At 43.9% G+C, this 26929-nt stretch overlaps 9 protein-coding genes across 9 annotated transcripts; all 9 read left to right on the top strand.

Moving 5' to 3' along the window:
• The first annotated feature begins 478 nt into the window (after positions 1 to 478).
• Positions 479 to 853, top strand: LOC140574342 (histone H2B). The gene has a single exon (XM_072694136.1). It carries the CDS (start codon positions 479 to 481, stop codon positions 851 to 853), a length of 375 nt encoding a protein of 124 aa, XP_072550237.1.
• Positions 854 to 3443: 2590 nt separating this feature from the next.
• On the top strand, positions 3444 to 4067 carry LOC140573708 (histone H1-like). Its single transcript, XM_072693220.1, has one exon. The coding sequence runs from the start codon at positions 3444 to 3446 to the stop codon at positions 4065 to 4067; it is 624 nt and encodes a 207-aa protein (XP_072549321.1).
• A 576-nt stretch (positions 4068 to 4643) lies between these two features.
• On the top strand, positions 4644 to 14136 carry LOC140574152 (uncharacterized). Its single transcript, XM_072693883.1, has 2 exons — positions 4644 to 5026; positions 13719 to 14136. Exons 1-2 carry the CDS (start codon positions 4644 to 4646, stop codon positions 14134 to 14136), a joined length of 801 nt encoding a protein of 266 aa, XP_072549984.1.
• On the top strand, positions 5620 to 6030 carry LOC140574282 (histone H3). Its single transcript, XM_072694063.1, has one exon. It carries the CDS (start codon positions 5620 to 5622, stop codon positions 6028 to 6030), a length of 411 nt encoding a protein of 136 aa, XP_072550164.1.
• LOC140574322 (histone H2B) lies at positions 9569 to 9943 on the top strand. Its single transcript, XM_072694112.1, has one exon. The coding sequence runs from the start codon at positions 9569 to 9571 to the stop codon at positions 9941 to 9943; it is 375 nt and encodes a 124-aa protein (XP_072550213.1).
• LOC140573707 (histone H1-like) lies at positions 12534 to 13157 on the top strand. The gene has a single exon (XM_072693219.1). The coding sequence runs from the start codon at positions 12534 to 12536 to the stop codon at positions 13155 to 13157; it is 624 nt and encodes a 207-aa protein (XP_072549320.1).
• Positions 14137 to 14717: 581 nt separating the features above from the next.
• On the top strand, positions 14718 to 15128 carry LOC140574281 (histone H3). Its single transcript, XM_072694062.1, has one exon. It carries the CDS (start codon positions 14718 to 14720, stop codon positions 15126 to 15128), a length of 411 nt encoding a protein of 136 aa, XP_072550163.1.
• Positions 15129 to 22942: 7814 nt separating this feature from the next.
• On the top strand, positions 22943 to 23254 carry LOC140574398 (histone H4). Its single transcript, XM_072694221.1, has one exon. The coding sequence runs from the start codon at positions 22943 to 22945 to the stop codon at positions 23252 to 23254; it is 312 nt and encodes a 103-aa protein (XP_072550322.1).
• Positions 23255 to 24092: 838 nt separating this feature from the next.
• Positions 24093 to 24467, top strand: LOC140574323 (histone H2B). The gene has a single exon (XM_072694113.1). The coding sequence runs from the start codon at positions 24093 to 24095 to the stop codon at positions 24465 to 24467; it is 375 nt and encodes a 124-aa protein (XP_072550214.1).
• Positions 24468 to 26929: the final 2462 nt, after the last annotated feature.

The following is a 26929-nucleotide window of genomic DNA, read 5'->3' as shown; positions in this document are numbered from 1 at the left end:
TTAAGAAGTTAATCTTCAGAAGGAATAAACATTATATTTCTGTGTATAATAAGCTTCAATACACATTATATATGTAAATAGTACATACGTGCATATTGTCTTCCTTTCCCCCCCGTGTGTGTTGATTAAATCAGAACTATACGTTTGAATAAAATCAGAATGTCGCCGTCAACGCCGGTGTGGCAAAAAAATAATTGTACCGTCTGCACAGCGGGTAAAAATGCGCGGGTAGGCGAACAAAGAGAATGCTGCTGAGGGGAGGGGGAGGGGGAAGCGGGTGTAGGGAGGCAAGAGAGAGGGAGGGGGTGGAGAGACGGGAACGGAGGGTTGAGAAGAAGCGAGCATTCAACTGTTGTCCAATGGTCGTTTGACGGCATTCTGGAGGCGGAAACTCGTCTAATTAGAATGTTAGAGTCTAAATAATGTTGGAGCTTGTCACCTCCCCCTCATTCTTCAGTCTTATTCGACGACGAGCAGAATGCCTGAGCCAGCCAAGTCCGCCCCGAAGAAGGGATCTAAGAAAGCCGTGACCAAGACGGCCGGGAAAGGAGGCAAGAAGCGCAGAAAGTCCAGGAAGGAAAGCTATGCTATCTACGTGTATAAGGTGCTGAAGCAGGTCCACCCAGACACTGGTATCTCCTCCAAAGCGATGGGCATCATGAACTCGTTCGTGAACGACATCTTCGAGCGTATCGCCGGTGAGTCTTCTCGTTTGGCTCACTACAACAAGCGTTCTACTATCACCTCCAGGGAGATCCAGACCGCTGTGCGTCTGCTACTTCCCGGTGAGTTGGCCAAGCACGCCGTGTCCGAGGGCACAAAAGCCGTGACCAAGTACACCAGCTCCAAGTAAACAGTGTTCGCGGCATAATCAAAACCCAACGGCTCTTTTAAGAGCCACCCACGTTTTCCACCAAAGAGCAGTTTTTACGCGAGAGAACCAAGTCACAGATGGTAAGCCCTCAATTTACGTCTGTATGTTACTTCCAGAGAGTACAGCCTTTGGTGTAGAAGTAATTGTTTCAATTATATAAGGATGTATGCATATGTAAGTCAATAGATTTATTCTTGTTTGTTGGCATTTAATTGGTGTAGTGTGTACTAGGATTAAGTGGCAGAATAGCAAACTATTATACTGTGCCATACTAACCATATGAAGTGGGCTTGAAATGATCAGCATTACAGGTGTGGAAGAGTGTAGGGTTCATCCATAATATTACACACTTGATCTTGGTAATGAAAGGTGCCTCTTAAAACTAGAGGCTGGTCTGGTGGATGTAATAAGGCCTTATTGGGGGCTGACTTGTTGGGGGGGGGGGAAGAGGAAAATAAGTGACCTCCACAAGCTTTTTGGTTGGGTTACAAAAGTTGGTCAAAGTCTTTGAGTGAGATATGAGTGAGAAAAAGTAGGTCTAGAGCTAGGCTTTTGATACAGTGATTGAGAGCAATGCCGGCTTGAGGAAGGTAGAGTAAGTAAATAATAGGTTTGTAGCTGGGCTTCAGGTTTATGATGAAGGTGGATTGAGTTAAAGTGGCTGTGAGTTGGGCCTTAGCCTAAAGATACAAAGGAAGGTTCAGTAAAATTAAATTTCAACATCAGCCGTCAGCCTTATGATTCAGTGAGGGCAAGCAAAAGTAGATGCACACAAGGCCTTGGCCTACTGATAAATGTAAAACTAAGACAGCTTAAAATGGGTCAAATTAAAGTTCTAAAAAAATCTGTTGGGGTAAGAATGAGAATAGGGTTGTTTTGTGTTGAGGTTAGTTGGTATTGTCATTAAAGTGAGGATGCAGTTAATTTGTATTAGGGTTAGAGAGAGTACGTGCTTTTTCATTAAGCATAGAATAAGATTGTTTTTTTTATATTAGGGTTATAGTGCAGATTGAGTTATTGTGTTTGGGTTAGACTGAGGTTGGGGTTTTCTTTTATTATTTCTTTTATTAGGGCTAGGAGGAAGATTTTGTTTTAGGGTTAGGAGTATGGAGTTATATTGTATTGGGGCTTTTTGGTTGGGTCACAAAAGGATGAAGTCCTAGTCCAAGTCTTAGGTCTATGGTGAGTTTTGAGTGAGCAAAAGTAGGTGCTGGTGTATAGGTTGGAAGCAAGGCAAAATGATGAAGGTAAAGTAAGTAAATATGGGTTTGTAGCTGGGCCTCGGGCTTTACCATGAGAAAAGTAGGTCAGTGAAAGTATGTTTAGCGCAGACATGTGGTCAGCCTTATGATTCAGTGACAGCAAGCAACAGTAGATACACAAGGCCATGACCCACTGATGAATGTATAACTAAGTAGAATGGTCATAGCATAATATGGGCTGAGTGAGAGTTTAACAAATTAACTTGAGTTGTGTTACTGGAGGGATGGGATTAATTTGTATTAGGGTAAGAATGAGATTGAGAGTTATTAAGAGTTATTTCATGTTAGGGTTAGAATGAGAATGGATTTGTTTTGTATTAGTGCAAGAATTAGGGAGGGTTTTTTGTATTACGGATAAGAAGGAATTGGGTTATTTCATCTTGGGATTAGAGAGAGGAGGTGTTATTGTAGATGGATTTTATTTTATTTTATTTTTTTAGATTAGGGTTAGAAGGTTGGAACGGTTTTGTTTTAGGGTTAGAAGGAGGAATGTGTTCTTTTGTATCTGTGTAAGAATGAGATTGGGGTTATTTTGTACTATGGTTGGAGGAAGGATGGGGTTATTTCATTTGATGGTTAGAGAGAAGAAGGTGGTGATTTTGTATTAGGGTTAGAATGAGTTTGGGCTTATTTAATATAAGGGTCGGAGAGAGGACTTTATTCTTTTCCATTATGTTTTAAGGTCGATTGTCACGGGGAGAGTCGTTCCGAGTGTGGGAGCCCTGGTGACAAAGACGCATCGACGGTGAGAGTCATACTGCGGGAGTCACAACGCACACATGGCAACACTGTGCTTTACACACCTCTCAAGGGCGCCCCGCACGACGAGCAAAACAACGCACCCATGCATCGGATTCCCAACACGCTCTCACCGAGGCTCTCCTCTATCGCTCCGGACAAGGCTCGCCCAGCTCGCAACACATTTTGACGCCGTTTTCCACCGATTAGCACGTCAAATGCGCCGTCGCCCGTTCCGCACGCCGGCAGCGCGGCACGCTTTGGTGTGAACCGTGCGAAAAGCGGCGTCGTTTCGCTGCCCTTCCCGCCTTCTCTACACACGATGGAGCCTTTCGGAGACGATAGAGCATTTCCACGATCGCCAGGTTGGGCTTTCGCTCATATTTCGCTCGACAAACGCCGAGAGAAAACACAAGTGCGAGTCTTTCGTTGCGGCACGGCTGCACGGGCGAGTTGAGTCCACAACGTTCTCATGTGACTTTTAAGGGCCGCCCCCCTCGCTGCAGCCGGAGGTTCCACAGAACGCTGCAGCAGTTTGTGCTCACTCCAGCTCTCAGCAAAGCAGAACAATGGCAGAAGTCGCTCCAGCCCCAGCCGCCTCGGCGCCCGCCAAGGCCCCCAAGAAGAAGGCCGCCGCCCGCCCCAAGAAAGCCGGCCCCAGCGTCGGCGAGCTCATCGTCAAGGCCGTCTCTGCGTCCAAGGAGAGGAGCGGCGTGTCTCTCGCCGCCCTGAAGAAAGCCCTGGCTGCCGGCGGCTACGACGTCGAGAAGAACAACTCACGCGTTAAGCTCGCCGTCAAGAGCCTCGTCACCAAGGGCACTCTGGTGCAGACCAAAGGCACCGGCGCGTCGGGCTCTTTCAAGCTTAACAAGAAGCAGACCGAGGCTAAGAAGAAGCCGGCCGCCAAGAAGCCGGCACCTAAAGCTAAGAAGCCGGCCGCCAAGAAACCAGCCGCGGCCAAGAAGCCCAAGAAGGTAGCAGCCAAGAAACCCACTGCGGCTAAGAAATCCCCCAAGAAGGCCAAGAAGCCCGTCGCGGCCGCTAAGAAGGCAGCGAAAAGCCCCAAGAAGGCCAAGAAGCCGGTGCCTCCCAAAAAGGCGACCAAGAGCCCAAAGAAAGCCAAAGCGGTCAAGCCTAAAGCAGCTAAGCCCAAAGCGGCGAAGGCGAAAAAGGCTGCCCCTAAGAAGAAGTAAACAGTCACGCCCTTTAACTTCATGTCTTGTTTCCCTCTACAACGGCTCTTTTAAGAGCCACCCCACAGTTTCATCTCAAACAGCTTTATTTTCCTTGTTACTGCAAAATGAATCAAAAAACAAACAAAAAACGTTAAGCCGGAAGAAGAACAGCAGTAACTATCCCATAAAATAGCTCTATTTACAATAGTGTACATATTTTCGGGTTTGACTTTACTTTCCTTCTATGATCAGAGTACTTTATGGCCGTACGTGTTTTATTTGAGCGGGAAAGGAAACACTGGGCATGAGTGTGTGTGTGTGTGTGGGGGGGGGGGTTCTTTCTGTACACCGTTTTCTTTCTTTCTCTCTCTCGCTCTCGCTCAACCAGACACACAGCACGAGAGGAGGAGGGGGTCGGGTTGCAAAGCGAGCAGAGGTGGGAGGACGCTAGAGTCTGACGGCGGATATGCGATTGGCTGTTGGTGTGTCTAGCTTTTAGCCAATAGGAACGCAGGCGTTTTAGCTATATCAACGGCGTCGGTCGCTCGCCGTGTTTATTTCAGCTGCGTTCAACGAACTCGACTGACGCGAATCATGAGTGGAAGGGGTAAAACCGGCGGTAAAGCTAGGGCCAAGGCCAAGACTCGCTCGTCCCGCGCCGGATTGCAGTTCCCTGTTGGCCGTGTGCACAGGCTCCTGCGCAAAGGCAACTATGCTGAGCGAGTCGGCGCCGGCGCTCCCGTCTACTTGGCCGCCGTCCTGGAATATCTCACCGCTGAGATTCTCGAGTTGGCTGGCAACGCCGCCCGCGACAACAAGAAGACCCGTATCATTCCCCGTCACCTGCAGCTGGCTGTTCGTAACGACGAGGAGCTGAACAAACTGCTCGGAGGAGTCACTATCGCCCAGGGTGGTGTGCTTCCCAACATTCAGGCTGTACTGCTGCCCAAGAAGACCGAGAAGACCGTTAAGACTAAGTAAATTGGCGCTCTCAGTTAATTTGTCCATACACAAAGGCTCTTTTAAGAGCCACCCATTTTTTCTTAAAAAAAGTGCTGTTCCTTAAACACCCACCATATATTCTTAATGTGACTTCCAAGAATGGTAGCTTCATACGGCCGGAGTTATTGATAAACAGGCTGCCCTCTATTTTTCTATTCTCCTCCCGTGTTACTGTAGTACAATTTTTGTAACAATTGCCAATGTGTGATTTGTTTTCATATATTTAACGTACTGAGTCCAACGCACATATTATATTTATTTATATATATATATATATATATATATATATATATGTGTGTGTGTATATATGTGTATTCGCTAAAATATATATTATCTTTTTTCATTTTTTTTTTTATGGAGCCCGCCACTATTAGTGGGCTGTATTTTTCGTTTTGAAAAGAAGACGCCCAATAGCGTGTCACCGACGTATTGCCGGCCGCCCAATGGGTAACGGACACCTTTAGGACGCCCAATGAGCGGCGAGCGGCTCGAACGCTTAAAAGCCATGTGAAGCAAGCAACAGCTCATTCTCTTTCTTTACCCGCTGAGGAGAGCAGAGTTCAACGCGATGGCAAGAACCAAGCAAACAGCCCGTAAATCCACCGGTGGCAAGGCCCCGAGGAAGCAGCTCGCCACCAAGGCTGCCCGCAAGAGCGCCCCCGCCACCGGCGGCGTAAAGAAGCCTCACCGTTACAGGCCCGGCACCGTGGCTCTGCGGGAGATCCGCCGCTACCAGAAGTCGACGGAGCTGCTGATCCGCAAGCTACCCTTCCAGCGGCTAGTGCGTGAGATCGCTCAGGATTTCAAGACCGATCTCCGCTTCCAGAGCTCCGCCGTCATGGCCCTGCAGGAGGCTAGCGAGGCATACTTGGTGGGTCTATTTGAAGATACTAACCTGTGCGCTATCCACGCCAAGAGAGTCACCATCATGCCTAAAGACATCCAGCTGGCCCGCCGTATTCGCGGAGAGCGCGCTTAAACAGTGCGCTTTGACGTTTACCTGAAATACCCAACGGCTCTTTTAAGAGCCACCTACCTGTGTCCGTGGCGAAACAGCAAATGTCCGCCTCACTCTTGTGTTGTCTTTATATACCTTACAGCTATTAGGACGCGCGCATCTCAATTCCGTAAGGCCGAGAGAGCTGCGCAGCGAGACCAACAGTGGCTGTATCGTTGGTTAAGGGCAGCAGCAAAGGCGTTTACGCCGCCCAGGTGAGCACGTATTGGGGAAATGTAGCCATTTGTTTTGGTCAAAACTAATTCTGTCGATGCAGGGCATTTCATATTGTAAGGTACCCTTTTTCCCGTCATTTTTCTATTTGCCGAAATTAGTGGGACCCCCGCCCCCCAAAATCAAAAACGATATCGATATTGAGACACTATTGACAATATTGTTATTTCGTACTACGTTTCACATTAAAATTGCCGTATTTATTAATACATATTTCACTTTTTATTAGTATTTTTTTTTTAAATACATGTTTACTGGTTGAGACAACATCATCCTAACAGTACAGTTCGAATTTCATTCAACCCCGTAGAAAAAAAATAGCCACTGACACTTCAGTAAAGCAGTACACTTCTATGTAGTGTGTAGAAAGGTTTTGACTTAATGCAAACGGAATTTGTCCATGGATGGAGCGTGGATGTCACCGTGTGTTGAAACTATACTGCAAGCACGGTTTGAGAGCCCTATTTGTGTGTACATACAGTGTGAGTATATACATAAATATTTAGAGCTTGATTTTGGGTACTTAAGTTTCAGACATATGCAAAAATTTTGGAGATGGAGTTACAATGGAGATGATGGCTCCATTGTTTGTGCTTGGTTTTATAAAATCCATAAAACTGAACCAAAATTCACGTTTCCCCTCACCTATTTAATTTGTCTAGAAGTGTAACCCTTCAAGTGTAACCCATAGCGCAAATTACATTTACCCTTCAGAGAAGCCTAGGGAACGATTTATTATTATTATTATTGTTATTTGTCTTTTTATTTTATATTTGTGCGTTTCGCACAATGAATACCGGCAATGAATACCGGGTGAAGTATTTGTCGTGTCTGGGAGGCACCCGGCTATCTAATAGAGAGTAGAATCCTTTGACACTTGAGTAGAGTAGTGCGCTTCTATGTAGTTTATAGGAAGGCTTTTGGAATTGTCCTATTACAAACGACACCGGTGTTTTGGGGCCACGGACACCTGTCATGAATGGAGCGTGGATGCCATCGTGTGGTCAAACTAGGCAAATGCAAACGTTAACAATGTGGATATCTACGTGTATGTATGTGTATATTGCACATTTTACACATGACAGATGGTTGTGAACGCCAGTAAGTCTACAAAGCTATTTATATTTAACTGCACCAGTACATCTAAAAAAGTAAATATACGTCTTGTGGGGTGATTTTCGTTAGGGGTTAGATTTTGTTTGGAACAATATGCTAATGACAAAGTAGGACAGAATGATAGATATTACCTTGATACCTCGTTGATGACCCTTTTAGTCAAACCATTTCTTAAACCGCATAGATACTCAGGAGATTTGACATATTATTAGGATGCAAAGTTATGAATGACCCCATAGCTTGTCACTACAAAAAATAAATAAATGAATAGATCACATCCCATATCGTTTCCAAGGCACATTACTCTGGGAGAAGTTTGACAGGTGCTTCTTTAAATGACTTTGTGGACCAAAAACAGATTCTTTACGCTACATTTTGCAGATTCATATTTTGACCACCAGATGGCAAACACACTCCATTCACTTTCTGCGACTACATCGACTTAAGGCCTAGCACTGAAACCCCATCAGAAGCCTAAGGGGTAGGTCTAGCCAAACTGCTTCCACTCACCCTGACTTCATCATGAGCTCTACACTTACTTTGCTTACCGCAGTTTCTTTCCATCCTTCTTTCTCTTCCATTAACTGCATCACATGTCTATATGCCTTTGTATAAAGCAACTTTCACTCCCTCTGCATTTGTCTAATCTGGCAAATATGACAGTTATTAGAAGATGTATAGCGGAAACCTGAGGGATACAAATGGTAAACACGTGTAGCTTTAGTTGGCCTCATTAGGGGCTTTTCCCTTATAGGCAAAATATACCATTCATTATACTCGTGTTTGTTCTTTCTTTCTTCAAATGTCTCTGTGGACACTGTGTCTTTAACTTGTAGTGTATTAGATTACATGGGACTACACTACCCATGATGCCTTACTACAAGTTCTGCCTATTGACACATGTGCCAAGTATTAAGGCTAGTCAAGTGCTGTTTTTAAACATTTTAGCACGGTTGTATTAATTTGCTACAACCTATGCCTTGAACTTCACATTGGTAAAGATCTTTTCTAATGGCCTGTGTCAGTGTTAACAGTGTGGGTACTAACTGGACAAAGGACTGCAAAGGTCATGTCAGTGTTTGTAAACCGCAGTAGAGATTCTGTCCCCATGTAACACAGAACATTGGTATAGTGAAACTGATTCTCAGTATATTCACTTAGCTTTATTGATCCAAAGCTATAGCTTAATGATCTTAGTCAGGGTTCAAATGTTTACATCTATTTAGATGTCATGTCATGTTTCTGTGTGTTATTGTATGTTTCATTGTTTGAATCAGCTTACATTAGGTCATTTCAGCCCCAGTAAATGTACAACAAAAAGTAATAAAAAACCCCCAAAAGGAATATATCTGAAAATAAATGTAACTTGGACCTGCAGATTCATATTCTGACCACCAGATGGTATCCACACTTCATTCACGTTCTGTGACTACATAATCTTAAGGCCTAGCACTGAAACTCCATCAGAAGCCTAAGGGGTAGGTCTAGCCAAACTGCTTCCACTCACCCTGACTTCATCATGAGCTCTACACTTACTTTGCTTACCGCAGTTTCTTTCCATCCTTCTTTCTCTTCCATTAACTGCATCACATGTCTATATGCCTTTGTATAAAGCAGCCGTCTGCGTCCCTTATTTGTTTGTTTATTTGCAAATAAGTCAGTGATGATCATGGAACTCCCGGCCGCTCTGTGTTAAGAAGTTAATCTTCAGAAGGAATAAACATTATATTTCTGTGTATAATAAGCTTCAATACACATTATATATGTAAATAGTACATACGTGCATATTGTCTTCCTTTCCCCCCCGTGTGTGTTGATTAAATCAGAACTATACGTTTGAATAAAATCAGAATGTCGCCGTCAACGCCGGTGTGGCAAAAAAATAATTGTACCGTCTGCACAGCGGGTAAAAATGCGCGGGTAGGCGAACAAAGAGAATGCTGCTGAGGGGAGGGGGAGGGGGAAGCGGGTGTAGGGAGGCAAGAGAGAGGGAGGGGGTGGAGAGACGGGAACGGAGGGTTGAGAAGAAGCGAGCATTCAACTGTTGTCCAATGGTCGTTTGACGGCATTCTGGAGGCGGAAACTCGTCTAATTAGAATGTTAGAGTCTAAATAATGTTGGAGCTTGTCACCTCCCCCTCATTCTTCAGTCTTATTCGACGACGAGCAGAATGCCTGAGCCAGCCAAGTCCGCCCCGAAGAAGGGATCTAAGAAAGCCGTGACCAAGACGGCCGGGAAAGGAGGCAAGAAGCGCAGAAAGTCCAGGAAGGAAAGCTATGCTATCTACGTGTATAAGGTGCTGAAGCAGGTCCACCCAGACACTGGTATCTCCTCCAAAGCGATGGGCATCATGAACTCGTTCGTGAACGACATCTTCGAGCGTATCGCCGGTGAGTCTTCTCGTTTGGCTCACTACAACAAGCGTTCTACTATCACCTCCAGGGAGATCCAGACCGCTGTGCGTCTGCTACTTCCCGGTGAGTTGGCCAAGCACGCCGTGTCCGAGGGCACAAAAGCCGTGACCAAGTACACCAGCTCCAAGTAAACAGTGTTCGCGGCATAATCAAAACCCAACGGCTCTTTTAAGAGCCACCCACGTTTTCCACCAAAGAGCAGTTTTTACGCGAGAGAACCAAGTCACAGATGGTAAGCCCTCAATTTACGTCTGTATGTTACTTCCAGAGAGTACAGCCTTTGGTGTAGAAGTAATTGTTTCAATTATATAAGGATGTATGCATATGTAAGTCAATAGATTTATTCTTGTTTGTTGGCATTTAATTGGTGTAGTGTGTACTAGGATTAAGTGGCAGAATAGCAAACTATTATACTGTGCCATACTAACCATATGAAGTGGGCTTGAAATGATCAGCATTACAGGTGTGGAAGAGTGTAGGGTTCATCCATAATATTACACACTTGATCTTGGTAATGAAAGGTGCCTCTTAAAACTAGAGGCTGGTCTGGTGGATGTAATAAGGCCTTATTGGGGGCTGACTTGTTGGGGGGGGGGGAAGAGGAAAATAAGTGACCTCCACAAGCTTTTTGGTTGGGTTACAAAAGTTGGTCAAAGTCTTTGAGTGAGATATGAGTGAGAAAAAGTAGGTCTAGAGCTAGGCTTTTGATACAGTGATTGAGAGCAATGCCGGCTTGAGGAAGGTAGAGTAAGTAAATAATAGGTTTGTAGCTGGGCTTCAGGTTTATGATGAAGGTGGATTGAGTTAAAGTGGCTGTGAGTTGGGCCTTAGCCTAAAGATACAAAGGAAGGTTCAGTAAAATTAAATTTCAACATCAGCCGTCAGCCTTATGATTCAGTGAGGGCAAGCAAAAGTAGATGCACACAAGGCCTTGGCCTACTGATAAATGTAAAACTAAGACAGCTTAAAATGGGTCAAATTAAAGTTCTAAAAAAATCTGTTGGGGTAAGAATGAGAATAGGGTTGTTTTGTGTTGAGGTTAGTTGGTATTGTCATTAAAGTGAGGATGCAGTTAATTTGTATTAGGGTTAGAGAGAGTACGTGCTTTTTCATTAAGCATAGAATAAGATTGTTTTTTTTATATTAGGGTTATAGTGCAGATTGAGTTATTGTGTTTGGGTTAGACTGAGGTTGGGGTTTTCTTTTATTATTTATTTTATTAGGGCTAGGAGGAAGATTTTGTTTTAGGGTTAGGAGTATGGAGTTATATTGTATTGGGGCTTTTTGGTTGGGTCACAAAAGGATGAAGTCCTAGTCCAAGTCTTAGGTCTATGGTGAGTTTTGAGTGAGCAAAAGTAGGTGCTGGTGTATAGGTTGGAAGCAAGGCAAAATGATGAAGGTAAAGTAAGTAAATATGGGTTTGTAGCTGGGCCTCGGGCTTTACCATGAGAAAAGTAGGTCAGTGAAAGTATGTTTAGCGCAGACATGTGGTCAGCCTTATGATTCAGTGACAGCAAGCAACAGTAGATACACAAGGCCATGACCCACTGATGAATGTATAACTAAGTAGAATGGTCATAGCATAATATGGGCTGAGTGAGAGTTTAACAAATTAACTTGAGTTGTGTTACTGGAGGGATGGGATTAATTTGTATTAGGGTAAGAATGAGATTGAGAGTTATTAAGAGTTATTTCATGTTAGGGTTAGAATGAGAATGGATTTGTTTTGTATTAGTGCAAGAATTAGGGAGGGTTTTTTGTATTACGGATAAGAAGGAATTGGGTTATTTCATCTTGGGATTAGAGAGAGGAGGTGTTATTGTAGATGGATTTTATTTTATTTTATTTTTTTAGATTAGGGTTAGAAGGTTGGAACGGTTTTGTTTTAGGGTTAGAAGGAGGAATGTGTTCTTTTGTATCTGTGTAAGAATGAGATTGGGGTTATTTTGTACTATGGTTGGAGGAAGGATGGGGTTATTTCATTTGATGGTTAGAGAGAAGAAGGTGGTGATTTTGTATTAGGGTTAGAATGAGTTTGGGCTTATTTAATATAAGGGTCGGAGAGAGGACTTTATTCTTTTCCATTATGTTTTAAGGTCGATTGTCACGGGGAGAGTCGTTCCGAGTGTGGGAGCCCTGGTGACAAAGACGCATCGACGGTGAGAGTCATACTGCGGGAGTCACAACGCACACATGGCAACACTGTGCTTTACACACCTCTCAAGGGCGCCCCGCACGACGAGCAAAACAACGCACCCATGCATCGGATTCCCAACACGCTCTCACCGAGGCTCTCCTCTATCGCTCCGGACAAGGCTCGCCCAGCTCGCAACACATTTTGACGCCGTTTTCCACCGATTAGCACGTCAAATGCGCCGTCGCCCGTTCCGCACGCCGGCAGCGCGGCACGCTTTGGTGTGAACCGTGCGAAAAGCGGCGTCGTTTCGCTGCCCTTCCCGCCTTCTCTACACACGATGGAGCCTTTCGGAGACGATAGAGCATTTCCACGATCGCCAGGTTGGGCTTTCGCTCATATTTCGCTCGACAAACGCCGAGAGAAAACACAAGTGCGAGTCTTTCGTTGCGGCACGGCTGCACGGGCGAGTTGAGTCCACAACGTTCTCATGTGACTTTTAAGGGCCGCCCCCCTCGCTGCAGCCGGAGGTTCCACAGAACGCTGCAGCAGTTTGTGCTCACTCCAGCTCTCAGCAAAGCAGAACAATGGCAGAAGTCGCTCCAGCCCCAGCCGCCTCGGCGCCCGCCAAGGCCCCCAAGAAGAAGGCCGCCGCCCGCCCCAAGAAAGCCGGCCCCAGCGTCGGCGAGCTCATCGTCAAGGCCGTCTCTGCGTCCAAGGAGAGGAGCGGCGTGTCTCTCGCCGCCCTGAAGAAAGCCCTGGCTGCCGGCGGCTACGACGTCGAGAAGAACAACTCACGCGTTAAGCTCGCCGTCAAGAGCCTCGTCACCAAGGGCACTCTGGTGCAGACCAAAGGCACCGGCGCGTCGGGCTCTTTCAAGCTTAACAAGAAGCAGACCGAGGCTAAGAAGAAGCCGGCCGCCAAGAAGCCGGCACCTAAAGCTAAGAAGCCGGCCGCCAAGAAACCAGCCGCGGCCAAGAAGCCCAAGAAGGTAGCAGCCAAGAAACCCACTGCGGCTAAGAAATCCCCCAAGAAGGCCAAGAAGCCCGTCGCGGCCGCTAAGAAGGCAGCGAAAAGCCCCAAGAAGGCCAAGAAGCCGGTGCCTCCCAAAAAGGCGACCAAGAGCCCAAAGAAAGCCAAAGCGGTCAAGCCTAAAGCAGCTAAGCCCAAAGCGGCGAAGGCGAAAAAGGCTGCCCCTAAGAAGAAGTAAACAGTCACGCCCTTTAACTTCATGTCTTGTTTCCCTTTACAACGGCTCTTTTAAGAGCCACCCCACAGTTTCATCTCAAACAGCTTTATTTTCCTTGTTACTGCAAAATGAATCAAAAAACAAACAAAAAACGTTAAGCCGGAAGAAGAACAGCAGTAACTATCCCATAAAATAGCTCTATTTACAATAGTGTACATATTTTCGGGTTTGACTTTACTTTCCTTCTATGATCAGAGTACTTTATGGCCGTACGTGTTTTATTTGAGCGGGAAAGGAAACACTGGGCATGAGTGTGTGTGTGTGTGTGTGTGTGTGTGTGTGTGGGGGGGGGGGTTCTTTCTGTACACCGTTTTCTTTCTTTCTCTCTCTCGCTCTCGCTCAACCAGACACACAGCACGAGAGGAGGAGGGGGTCGGGTTGCAAAGCGAGCAGAGGTGGGAGGACGCTAGAGTCTGACGGCGGATATGCGATTGGCTGTTGGTGTGTCTAGCTTTTAGCCAATAGGAACGCAGGCGTTTTAGCTATATCAACGGCGTCGGTCGCTCGCCGTGTTTATTTCAGCTGCGTTCAACGAACTCGACTGACGCGAATCATGAGTGGAAGGGGTAAAACCGGCGGTAAAGCTAGGGCCAAGGCCAAGACTCGCTCGTCCCGCGCCGGATTGCAGTTCCCTGTTGGCCGTGTGCACAGGCTCCTGCGCAAAGGCAACTATGCTGAGCGAGTCGGCGCCGGCGCTCCCGTCTACTTGGCCGCCGTCCTGGAATATCTCACCGCTGAGATTCTCGAGTTGGCTGGCAACGCCGCCCGCGACAACAAGAAGACCCGTATCATTCCCCGTCACCTGCAGCTGGCTGTTCGTAACGACGAGGAGCTGAACAAACTGCTCGGAGGAGTCACTATCGCCCAGGGTGGTGTGCTTCCCAACATTCAGGCTGTACTGCTGCCCAAGAAGACCGAGAAGACCGTTAAGACTAAGTAAATTGGCGCTCTCAGTTAATTTGTCTATACACAAAGGCTCTTTTAAGAGCCACCCATTTTTTCTTAAAAAAAGTGCTGTTCCTTAAACACCCACCATATATTCTTAATGTGACTTCCAAGAATGGTAGCTTCATACGGCCGGAGTTATTGATAAACAGGCTGCCCTCTATTTTTCTATTCTCCTCCCGTGTTACTGTAGTACAATTTTTGTAACAATTGCCAATGTGTGATTTGTTTTCATATATTTAACGTACTGAGTCCAACGCACATATTATATTTATTTATATATATATATATATATATATATATGTGTGTGTATATATGTGTATTCGCTAAAATATATATTATCTTTTTTCATTTTTTTTTTTATGGAGCCCGCCACTATTAGTGGGCTGTATTTTTCGTTTTGAAAAGAAGACGCCCAATAGCGTGTCACCGACGTATTGCCGGCCGCCCAATGGGTAACGGACACCTTTAGGACGCCCAATGAGCGGCGAGCGGCTCGAACGCTTAAAAGCCATGTGAAGCAAGCAACAGCTCATTCTCTTTCTTTACCCGCTGAGGAGAGCAGAGTTCAACGCGATGGCAAGAACCAAGCAAACAGCCCGTAAATCCACCGGTGGCAAGGCCCCGAGGAAGCAGCTCGCCACCAAGGCTGCCCGCAAGAGCGCCCCCGCCACCGGCGGCGTAAAGAAGCCTCACCGTTACAGGCCCGGCACCGTGGCTCTGCGGGAGATCCGCCGCTACCAGAAGTCGACGGAGCTGCTGATCCGCAAGCTACCCTTCCAGCGGCTAGTGCGTGAGATCGCTCAGGATTTCAAGACCGATCTCCGCTTCCAGAGCTCCGCCGTCATGGCCCTGCAGGAGGCTAGCGAGGCATACTTGGTGGGTCTATTTGAAGATACTAACCTGTGCGCTATCCACGCCAAGAGAGTCACCATCATGCCTAAAGACATCCAGCTGGCCCGCCGTATTCGCGGAGAGCGCGCTTAAACAGTGCGCTTTGACGTTTACCTGAAATACCCAACGGCTCTTTTAAGAGCCACCTACCTGTGTCCGTGGCGAAACAGCAAATGTCCGCCTCACTCTTGTGTTGTCTTTATATACCTTACAGCTATTAGGACGCGCGCATCTCAATTCCGTAAGGCCGAGAGAGCTGCGCAGCGAGACCAACAGTGGCTGTATCGTTGGTTAAGGGCAGCAGCAAAGGCGTTTACGCCGCCCAGGTGAGCACGTATTGGGGAAATGTAGCCATTTGTTTTGGTCAAAACTAATTCTGTCGATGCAGGGCATTTCATATTGTAAGGTACCCTTTTTCCCGTCATTTTTCTATTTGCCGAAATTAGTGGGACCCCCGCCCCCCAAAATCAAAAACGATATCGATATTGAGACACTATTGACAATATTGTTATTTCGTACTACGTTTCACATTAAAATTGCCGTATTTATTAATACATATTTCACTTTTTATTAGTATTTTTTTTTTAAATACATGTTTACTGGTTGAGACAACATCATCCTAACAGTACAGTTCGAATTTCATTCAACCCCGTAGAAAAAAAATAGCCACTGACACTTCAGTAAAGCAGTACACTTCTATGTAGTGTGTAGAAAGGTTTTGACTTAATGCAAACGGAATTTGTCCATGGATGGAGCGTGGATGTCACCGTGTGTTGAAACTATACTGCAAGCACGGTTTGAGAGCCCTATTTGTGTGTACATACAGTGTGAGTATATACATAAATATTTAGAGCTTGATTTTGGGTACTTAAGTTTCAGACATATGCAAAAATTTTGGAGATGGAGTTACAATGGAGATGATGGCTCCATTGTTTGTGCTTGGTTTTATAAAATCCATAAAACTGAACCAAAATTCACGTTTCCCCTCACCTATTTAATTTGTCTAGAAGTGTAACCCTTCAAGTGTAACCCATAGCGCAAATTACATTTACCCTTCAGAGAAGCCTAGGGAACGATTTATTATTATTATTATTGTTATTTGTCTTTTTATTTTATATTTGTGCGTTTCGCACAATGAATACCGGCAATGAATACCGGGTGAAGTATTTGTCGTGTCTGGGAGGCACCCGGCTATCTAATAGAGAGTAGAATCCTTTGACACTTGAGTAGAGTAGTGCGCTTCTATGTAGTTTATAGGAAGGCTTTTGGAATTGTCCTATTACAAACGACACCGGTGTTTTGGGGCCACGGACACCTGTCATGAATGGAGCGTGGATGCCATCGTGTGGTCAAACTAGGCAAATGCAAACGTTAACAATGTGGATATCTACGTGTATGTATGTGTATATTGCACATTTTACACATGACAGATGGTTGTGAACGCCAGTAAGTCTACAAAGCTATTTATATTTAACTGCACCAGTACATCTAAAAAAGTAAATATACGTCTTGTGGGGTGATTTTCGTTAGGGGTTAGATTTTGTTTGGAACAATATGCTAATGACAAAGTAGGACAGAATGATAGATATTACCTTGATACCTCGTTGATGACCCTTTTAGTCAAACCATTTCTTAAACCGCATAGATACTCAGGAGATTTGACATATTATTAGGATGCAAAGTTATGAATGACCCCATAGCTTGTCACTACAAAAAATAAATAAATGAATAGATCACATCCCATATCGTTTCCAAGGCACATTACTCTGGGAGAAGTTTGACAGGTGCTTCTTTAAATGACTTTGTGGACCAAAAACAGATTCTTTACGCTACATTTTGCAGATTCATATTTTGACCACCAGATGGCAAACACACTCCATTCACTTTCTGCGACTACATCGACTTAAGGCCTAGCACTGAAACCCCATCAGAAGCCTAAGGGGTAGGTCTAGCCAAACTGCTTCCACTCACCCTGACTTCATCATGAGCTCTACACTTACTTTGCTTACCGCAGTTTCTTTCCATCCTTCTTTCTCTTCCATTAACTGCATCACATGTCTATATGCCTTTGTATAAAGCAACTTTCACTCCCTCTGCATTTGTCTAATCTGGCAAATATGACAGTTATTAGAAGATGTATAGCGGAAACCTGAGGGATACAAATGGTAAACACGTGTAGCTTTAGTTGGCCTCATTAGGGGCTTTTCCCTTATAGGCAAAATATACCATTCATTATACTCGTGTTTGTTCTTTCTTTCTTCAAATGTCTCTGTGGACACTGTGTCTTTAACTTGTAGTGTATTAGATTACATGGGACTACACTACCCATGATGCCTTACTACAAGTTCTGCCTATTGACACATGTGCCAAGTATTAAGGCTAGTCAAGTGCTGTTTTTAAACATTTTAGCACGGTTGTATTAATTTGCTACAACCTATGCCTTGAACTTCACATTGGTAAAGATCTTTTCTAATGGCCTGTGTCAGTGTTAACAGTGTGGGTACTAACTGGACAAAGGACTGCAAAGGTCATGTCAGTGTTTGTAAACCGCAGTAGAGATTCTGTCCCCATGTAACACAGAACATTGGTATAGTGAAACTGATTCTCAGTATATTCACTTAGCTTTATTGATCCAAAGCTATAGCTTAATGATCTTAGTCAGGGTTCAAATGTTTACATCTATTTAGATGTCATGTCATGTTTCTGTGTGTTATTGTATGTTTCATTGTTTGAATCAGCTTACATTAGGTCATTTCAGCCCCAGTAAATGTACAACAAAAAGTAATAAAAAAACCCCAAAAGGAATATATCTGAAAATAAATGTAACTTGGACCTGCAGATTCATATTCTGACCACCAGATGGTATCCACACTTCATTCACGTTCTGTGACTACATAATCTTAAGGCCTAGCACTGAAACTCCATCAGAAGCCTAAGGGGTAGGTCTAGCCAAACTGCTTCCACTCACCCTGACTTCATCATGAGCTCTACACTTACTTTGCTTACCGCAGTTTCTTTCCATCCTTCTTTCTCTTCCATTAACTGCATCACATGTCTATATGCCTTTGTATAAAGCAACTTTCACTCCCTCTGCGTTTGTCTAATCTGGCAAATATGACAGTTATTAGAAGATGTATAGCGGAAACCTGAGGGATACAAATGGTAAACACGTGTAGCTTTAGTTGGCCTCATTAGGGGCTTTTCCCTTATAGGCAAAATATACCATTCATTATACTCGTGTTTGTTCTTTCTTTCTTCAAATGTCTCTGTGGACACTGTGTCTTTAACTTGTAGTGTATTAGATTACATGGGACTACAACACCCATGATGCCTTACTACAAGTTCTGCCTATTGACACATGTGCCAAGTATTAAGGCTAGTCAAGTGCTGTTTTTAAACATTTTAGCACGGTTGTATTAATTTGCTACAACCTATGCCTTGAACTTCACATTGGTAAAGATCTTTTCTAATAGCCTGTGTCAGTGTTAACAGTGTGGGTACTAACTGGACAAAGGACTGCAAAGGTCATGTCAGTGTTTGTAAACCGCAGTAGAGATTCTGTCCCCATGTAACACAGAAAATTGGTATAGTGTAACTGATTCTCAGTATATTCACTTAGCTTTATTGATCCAAAGCTATAGCTTAGTGATCTTAGTCAGGGTTCAAATGTTTACATCTATTTAGACGTCATGTCATGTTTCTGTGTGTTATTGTATGTTTCATTGTTTGAATCAGCTTACATTAGGTCATTTCAGCCCCAGTAAATGTACAACAAAAAGTAATAAAAAACCCCCAAAAGGAATATATCTGAAAATAAATGTAACTTGGACCTGCAGATTCATATTCTGACCACCAGATGGTATCCACACTTCATTCACGTTCTGTGACTACATAGTCTTAAGGCCTAGCACTGAAACTCCATCAGAAGCCTAAGGGGTAGGTCTAGCCAAACTGCTTCCACTCACCCTGACTTCATCATGAGCTCTACACTTACTTTGCTTACCGCAGTTTCTTTCCATCCTTCTTTCTCTTCCATTAACTGCATCACATGTCTATATGCCTTTGTATAAAGCAACTTTCACTCCCTCTGCGTTTGTCTAATCTGGCAAATATGACAGTTATTAGAAGATGTATAGCGGAAACCTGAGGGATACAAATGGTAAACACGTGTAGCTTTAGTTGGCCTCATTAGGGGCTTTTCCCTTATAGGCAAAATATACCATTCATTATACTCGTGTTTGTTCTTTCTTTCTTCAAATGTCTCTGTGGACACTGTGTCTTTAACTTGTAGTGTATTAGATTACATGGGACTACAACACCCATGATGCCTTACTACAAGTTCTGCCTATTGACACATGTGCCAAGTATTAAGGCTAGTCAAGTGCTGTTTTTAAACATTATAACACGGTTGTATTAATTTGCTACAACCTATGCCTTGAACTTCACATTGGTAAAGATCTTTTCTAATTGCCTGTGTCAGTGTTAACAGTGTGGGTACTAACTGGACAAAGGACTGCAAAGGTCATGTCAGTGTTTGTAAACCGCAGTAGAGATTCTGTCCCCATGTAACACAGAAAATTGTTACAGTGTAACTGATTCTCAGTATATTCACTTAGCTTTATTGATCCAAAGCTATAGCTTAGTGATCTTAGTCAGGGTTCAAATGTTTACATCTATTTAGATGTCATGTCATGTTTCTGTGTGTTATTGTATGTTTCATTGTTTGAATCAGCTTACATTAGGTCATTTCAGCCCCTGTAAATGTACAACAAAAAGTAATAAAAAACCCCCAAAAGGAATATATCTGAAAATAAATGTAACTATATCTGAAAATAAATGTAACTTGGACCTGCAGATTCATATTCTGACCACCAGATGGTATCCACACTTCATTCATCATATTTCTAAGGCCTCTGCATAAAGCAACTTTTACCCCCTCTGTGCTTGTCTGCACATATGACTGTTATTCGAATATGTATACCATAAACCTGGGGAATCTAAATGGTAAATATATATAAGTGGGGCGTGTGTGTGTGTGTGTGTGTGCTTGCGTGCGTGCACGCAACTGTCATTTGTAAACATATGGCATGCTTGATGTAAACTTTGAGGGCCTATTCATTCTGACAGATACAAACACAAATACATACCCTGTACTGGTTATATGTGTTTGAGCAATATGTGTTGATAGATGAAGGATCGTGTTTTATAGATTCAACCATTCAATTGATGTGTGTTTGTTCTTTTTTTATTTAAAAGTCTTTGTGGACACAGTGTCTTTATATTGTAGTGTTAAGATCAATGACCACAATTCCAACGATGAACTACAAGTTCAGCCTATTGACAAATGTGCCATGTATTGGCTCATTTAGAGCTGTGATCTCAGTGTGTGGTTGCATAGTTAGAATAGCGTGATGTAGTGTTTGGACTTACTTGGTTGTATGTGAGACCAAGGCGCATATGTGAACAGCCATCAATATTGAGTCAACAGCTGACCTAGGTATGTGTGGTGTTAAGAGAAATGTTAGCTACTTTTAATGTTCATACATGTCCATGTGAAACGTCGTCCTTTTTTCATTATAGTTTGCGTCGCTTCGTGGAATGGGCGTGTGCTCAGCTCTGTTGTGGTGCCGTTAGTACGATAACGTTAACGTTAAAACTCGATTACTCGAAAACTCCATTTTGCCGAGAGCAATGTTTTACACCCAGTCACAGCAAATCGATGTATAACTGCCGTTGCTGGATCTATGTGTGGAGTTGCACTTGGAGCCAGTTTAGCGATTAGCAGCGTGGCTAACGCAGCTAGCTGGCATAAACAGCAAACACAAACATGGGCCTAATTATGGGGTGCCATTTCCTATTGACCACGGAACAGTACCGCCTGCTGAGTTGTAGTATGAATTAAAAGTACGCAAAGTTAGCGATTAGCATGTTAGCTATCTCGGTTAGCACAAACAATAACACAGGCCAGTGCGTATATAGTTGCCAGATAAATACAAACTCACTCGAGGCAGCCAAGGTTTAGTATGAACGGTGTATATAGCTTTATTTATGTTAACTGTCGTGGTTGACTTGGGTGATTTGTGTCCCAGCTACTCGTGTAACCGAGAGGCTAGCTAGCTAACTTTCACATGAGAATTTCCCCACTGCGGGACTAATAAAGGACTATCTTATCTTAACTTGGAGAGTAGCGCGATGGCTAGGTGGCTGTAATACGATAATACGGACTCGTGTGCAATTGGAACAAGTGAGGGACAAACGGTCGTGCTTAAACCAAGCTACCAGCAGCGTATCTTCTGGGTTTTAGAGCCGGGTGGCGTGTGTAGTTGGCTAATTAGTGTTTGTTCACGAAATATATTTTCCGTAAGTTACCGAAACGACAAATGAATGTAGCTAATTTCGCTCGCAAAAAAACGCCAACAGAAACCTAGTGTGTCCGCGTCTTAACTGAAGTTTGTTTGCCGTTCGTTGGCCAATAGTTCAGTAATCTCAGAAAAGCAATGACATTGGAACCGGAATTACACTGTCCAATTCCCAAGCAGCTCACTACTCCCTACAGAGTGCATATAATAATGGCTTCTACACTCACGTAGTGCACTATTTAGGGAGTAGTGGAGTGCCATTGTTTTTGTGTCCCCAACCAATTATAATTTATGGAGATTTGAGGGCATTCTGTGGTTCAGAAAGAAGAGTTGTAGCCTTTGTTGACATGTATTAATAATAATGATATTATCATTGTAACTGCAAATAAACATTTGATCACTGTTTTCTAAAGGTCAAAGGTCACATGGCCCCAATCCACTTCTATTTAGTGAAAAGGAGTCATAGGCTGTGTGTATGAGTATGAGCCTACTTTGAGTCACTGTAAATTCATGTTAAGCTAAGGCCTGGCTGGCTTAAGTCACTGGGATTTATTTATTTATTTATGTATGTATTTATGAATGACTTCATCATTAGACCTAGCTATTTCTGAAGTTATTATGACTCCTAATTATAACTGAACGGCCTAGCTTTCAGACCTGCTTGACTTTACAAAGTTTACAAAGTTGAATCATGATGAGTTAAAGGATTCACAGTGAAGGAAAGGCATGATCCAGTGTGTGTTGCAATATTATGTAGCAACCGTTGTTTGTTCCTGTTACACCATGGTTAATATATTATGATTGTGATCAGAGCAGTTCAACAGTATAGATGGTTTGGTAACTTTTATCAGTAATTTATTAATAGTTCTGACCAGAGGAGGATGGGTCTCCCTTGTTAGTTTGGCATGCTCACTGGGGGTCTTTGATCCTTCATGTCTTACGTTATTTATTTGTCTCTGTCTTTTACTAATGACTAATTATGTAAAGCACTGTACAAATAAATTTGACTTGACTTCTGAATCTATGGACTCTCCCCCTCGGTGGAGCCTGGATGCCATTGTGTGGCCAGACTGTGAAACTGCAAGCAGTAGAAGGAAGACATGCTGCAAATACATTGGAAAGTGATGCTATTATTGTTTGGCTTATCAGATTGCCCCCCAAGTTGCAATACACCACATGTTACATGAACAACATGACCATCTTATGTGTTAATGAAATCCACATTAAAACTATCTAAATAGAGCACTTTGAATTGTGAATATGTGTACATCCAGAGAGAACTGAAACAAAAGACAATTCAGCTAGTTGACTCTATTTTGTGTGGCTACCCACTCAGTGCCTATATATATGCGATGTTTGAGTGGTCTAGGCACGTAGGTACAGAACACTTGTTTTCCTGTACAGCGTCTAGAAGATGAGACGGAGCTAATATAGTGTGACGTCACTCTTGTTTTCAACTAGGTCCTATAGAGCGGTATAACAGGCGTGCCTCGGGTGCTGCAGCTTCATTGATTCTCTTCTCGTCGACTGGGAAAAGAAGCAGAGAGAATGTCTGGCAGAGGCAAGGGAGGCAAAGGCCTTGGAAAAGGAGGCGCCAAGCGTCATCGTAAAGTGCTTCGCGATAACATCCAGGGTATCACTAAGCCGGCTATTCGTCGTCTGGCTCGTCGTGGTGGCGTCAAGCGTATCTCCGGTCTGATCTACGAGGAGACCCGCGGTGTGCTCAAAGTGTTCCTGGAGAACGTGATCAGGGACGCAGTCACGTACACCGAGCATGCTAAAAGAAAGACCGTCACCGCTATGGATGTGGTGTACGCCCTGAAGCGCCAGGGACGCACTCTATACGGCTTCGGAGGTTAAACGCTCGGCTTAAACAAATCTTAAACACAACGGCTCTTTTAAGAGCCACCCACAGATCCAACAAAAGAGATTGTTTTTCATGTTAGTTTGTTTGTTTTAAATACGGTAGTCAATAAGTGAATGAAAATTTGAAAAAATGAAAATATCTCCAGGACACTTAAGTAGTTAACCTGCATGAGGAATAAAAAGTGATCTAATGATATACTTACTTTTTCCATTTTCCCCCGTGTGCGTTGTTTTAGAATTCAGAACTGTACGTGTTAAAAACCTTATATAAACATTGAGCCGTCTGCGTCCCTTATTTGTTTGTTTATTTGCAAATAAGTCAGTGATGATCATGGAACTCCCGGCCGCTCTGTGTTAAGAAGTTAATCTTCAGAAGGAATAAACATTATATTTCTGTGTATAATAAGCTTCAATACACATTATATATGTAAATAGTACATACGTGCATATTGTCTTCCTTTCCCCCCCGTGTGTGTTGATTAAATCAGAACTATACGTTTGAATAAAATCAGAATGTCGCCGTCAACGCCGGTGTGGCAAAAAAATAATTGTACCGTCTGCACAGCGGGTAAAAATGCGCGGGTAGGCGAACAAAGAGAATGCTGCTGAGGGGAGGGGGAGGGGGAAGCGGGTGTAGGGAGGCAAGAGAGAGGGAGGGGGTGGAGAGACGGGAACGGAGGGTTGAGAAGAAGCGAGCATTCAACTGTTGTCCAATGGTCGTTTGACGGCATTCTGGAGGCGGAAACTCGTCTAATTAGAATGTTAGAGTCTAAATAATGTTGGAGCTTGTCACCTCCCCCTCATTCTTCAGTCTTATTCGACGACGAGCAGAATGCCTGAGCCAGCCAAGTCCGCCCCGAAGAAGGGATCTAAGAAAGCCGTGACCAAGACGGCCGGGAAAGGAGGCAAGAAGCGCAGAAAGTCCAGGAAGGAAAGCTATGCTATCTACGTGTATAAGGTGCTGAAGCAGGTCCACCCAGACACTGGTATCTCCTCCAAAGCGATGGGCATCATGAACTCGTTCGTGAACGACATCTTCGAGCGTATCGCCGGTGAGTCTTCTCGTTTGGCTCACTACAACAAGCGTTCTACTATCACCTCCAGGGAGATCCAGACCGCTGTGCGTCTGCTACTTCCCGGTGAGTTGGCCAAGCACGCCGTGTCCGAGGGCACAAAAGCCGTGACCAAGTACACCAGCTCCAAGTAAACAGTGTTCGCGGCATAATCAAAACCCAACGGCTCTTTTAAGAGCCACCCACGTTTTCCACCAAAGAGCAGTTTTTACGCGAGAGAACCAAGTCACAGATGGTAAGCCCTCAATTTACGTCTGTATGTTACTTCCAGAGAGTACAGCCTTTGGTGTAGAAGTAATTGTTTCAATTATATAAGGATGTATGCATATGTAAGTCAATAGATTTATTCTTGTTTGTTGGCATTTAATTGGTGTAGTGTGTACTAGGATTAAGTGGCAGAATAGCAAACTATTATACTGTGCCATACTAACCATATGAAGTGGGCTTGAAATGATCAGCATTACAGGTGTGGAAGAGTGTAGGGTTCATCCATAATATTACACACTTGATCTTGGTAATGAAAGGTGCCTCTTAAAACTAGAGGCTGGTCTGGTGGATGTAATAAGGCCTTATTGGGGGCTGACTTGTTGGGGGGGGGGGGGGGGAAGAGGAAAATAAGTGACCTCCACAAGCTTTTTGGTTGGGTTACAAAAGTTGGTCAAAGTCTTTGAGTGAGATATGAGTGAGAAAAAGTAGGTCTAGAGCTAGGCTTTTGATACAGTGATTGAGAGCAATGCCGGCTTGAGGAAGGTAGAGTAAGTAAATAATAGGTTTGTAGCTGGGCTTCAGGTTTATGATGAAGGTGGATTGAGTTAAAGTGGCTGTGAGTTGGGCCTTAGCCTAAAGATACAAAGGAAGGTTCAGTAAAATTAAATTTCAACATCAGCCGTCAGCCTTATGATTCAGTGAGGGCAAGCAAAAGTAGATGCACACAAGGCCTTGGCCTACTGATAAATGTAAAACTAAGACAGCTTAAAATGGGTCAAATTAAAGTTCTAAAAAAATCTGTTGGGGTAAGAATGAGAATAGGGTTGTTTTGTGTTGAGGTTAGTTGGTATTGTCATTAAAGTGAGGATGCAGTTAATTTGTATTAGGGTTAGAGAGAGTACGTGCTTTTTCATTAAGCATAGAATAAGATTGTTTTTTTTATATTAGGGTTATAGTGCAGATTGAGTTATTGTGTTTGGGTTAGACTGAGGTTGGGGTTTTCTTTTATTATTTATTTTATTAGGGCTAGGAGGAAGATTTTGTTTTAGGGTTAGGAGTATGGAGTTATATTGTATTGGGGCTTTTTGGTTGGGTCACAAAAGGATGAAGTCCTAGTCCAAGTCTTAGGTCTATGGTGAGTTTTGAGTGAGCAAAAGTAGGTGCTGGTGTATAGGTTGGAAGCAAGGCAAAATGATGAAGGTAAAGTAAGTAAATATGGGTTTGTAGCTGGGCCTCGGGCTTTACCATGAGAAAAGTAGGTCAGTGAAAGTATGTTTAGCGCAGACATGTGGTCAGCCTTATGATTCAGTGACAGCAAGCAACAGTAGATACACAAGGCCATGACCCACTGATGAATGTATAACTAAGTAGAATGGTCATAGCATAATATGGGCTGAGTGAGAGTTTAACAAATTAACTTGAGTTGTGTTACTGGAGGGATGGGATTAATTTGTATTAGGGTAAGAATGAGATTGAGAGTTATTAAGAGTTATTTCATGTTAGGGTTAGAATGAGAATGGATTTGTTTTGTATTAGTGCAAGAATTAGGGAGGGTTTTTTGTATTACGGATAAGAAGGAATTGGGTTATTTCATCTTGGGATTAGAGAGAGGAGGTGTTATTGTAGATGGATTTTATTTTATTTTATTTTTTTAGATTAGGGTTAGAAGGTTGGAACGGTTTTGTTTTAGGGTTAGAAGGAGGAATGTGTTCTTTTGTATCTGTGTAAGAATGAGATTGGGGTTATTTTGTACTATGGTTGGAGGAAGGATGGGGTTATTTCATTTGATGGTTAGAGAGAAGAAGGTGGTGATTTTGTATTAGGGTTAGAATGAGTTTGGGCTTATTTAATATAAGGGTCGGAGAGAGGACTTTATTCTTTTCCATTATGTTTTAAGGTCGATTGTCACGGGGAGAGTCGTTCCGAGTGTGGGAGCCCTGGTGACAAAGACGCATCGACGGTGAGAGTCATACTGCGGGAGTCACAACGCACACATGGCAACACTGTGCTTTACACACCTCTCAAGGGCGCCCCGCACGACGAGCAAAACAACGCACCCATGCATCGGATTCCCAACACGCTCTCACCGAGGCTCTCCTCTATCGCTCCGGACAAGGCTCGCCCAGCTCGCAACACATTTTGACGCCGTTTTCCACCGATTAGCACGTCAAATGCGCCGTCGCCCGTTCCGCACGCCGGCAGCGCGGCACGCTTTGGTGTGAACCGTGCGAAAAGCGGCGTCGTTTCGCTGCCCTTCCCGCCTTCTCTACACACGATGGAGCCTTTCGGAGACGATAGAGCATTTCCACGATCGCCAGGTTGGGCTTTCGCTCATATTTCGCTCGACAAACGCCGAGAGAAAACACAAGTGCGAGTCTTTCGTTGCGGC

The sequence above is a fragment of the Salminus brasiliensis genome, chromosome 12 (assembly GCF_030463535.1).
Source record: "Salminus brasiliensis chromosome 12, fSalBra1.hap2, whole genome shotgun sequence".
NCBI lineage: Eukaryota > Metazoa > Chordata > Actinopteri > Characiformes > Bryconidae > Salminus > Salminus brasiliensis.
The sequence above is the reverse complement of the archived record's forward strand: the minus strand, read 5'-3'. Positions and strand labels throughout refer to the sequence as shown.

Excerpts from the sequence above, each read along its gene's own strand:
- LOC140574342 (XM_072694136.1), top strand. The coding sequence starts at position 479 with ATGCCTGAGCCAGCCAAGTCCGCCCCGAAGAAGGGATCTAAGAAAGCC.
- LOC140573708 (XM_072693220.1), top strand. The coding sequence starts at position 3,444 with ATGGCAGAAGTCGCTCCAGCCCCAGCCGCCTCGGCGCCCGCCAAGGCC.
- LOC140574152 (XM_072693883.1), top strand. The coding sequence starts at position 4,644 with ATGAGTGGAAGGGGTAAAACCGGCGGTAAAGCTAGGGCCAAGGCCAAG. Across the intron at positions 5,027-13,718 it reads GAGAAGACCGTTAAGACTAA|CTGCGTTCAACGAACTCGAC; the intron begins GTAAATTGGCGC and ends TGTTTATTTCAG.
- LOC140574282 (XM_072694063.1), top strand. The coding sequence starts at position 5,620 with ATGGCAAGAACCAAGCAAACAGCCCGTAAATCCACCGGTGGCAAGGCC.
- LOC140574322 (XM_072694112.1), top strand. The coding sequence starts at position 9,569 with ATGCCTGAGCCAGCCAAGTCCGCCCCGAAGAAGGGATCTAAGAAAGCC.
- LOC140573707 (XM_072693219.1), top strand. The coding sequence starts at position 12,534 with ATGGCAGAAGTCGCTCCAGCCCCAGCCGCCTCGGCGCCCGCCAAGGCC.
- LOC140574281 (XM_072694062.1), top strand. The coding sequence starts at position 14,718 with ATGGCAAGAACCAAGCAAACAGCCCGTAAATCCACCGGTGGCAAGGCC.
- LOC140574398 (XM_072694221.1), top strand. The coding sequence starts at position 22,943 with ATGTCTGGCAGAGGCAAGGGAGGCAAAGGCCTTGGAAAAGGAGGCGCC.
- LOC140574323 (XM_072694113.1), top strand. The coding sequence starts at position 24,093 with ATGCCTGAGCCAGCCAAGTCCGCCCCGAAGAAGGGATCTAAGAAAGCC.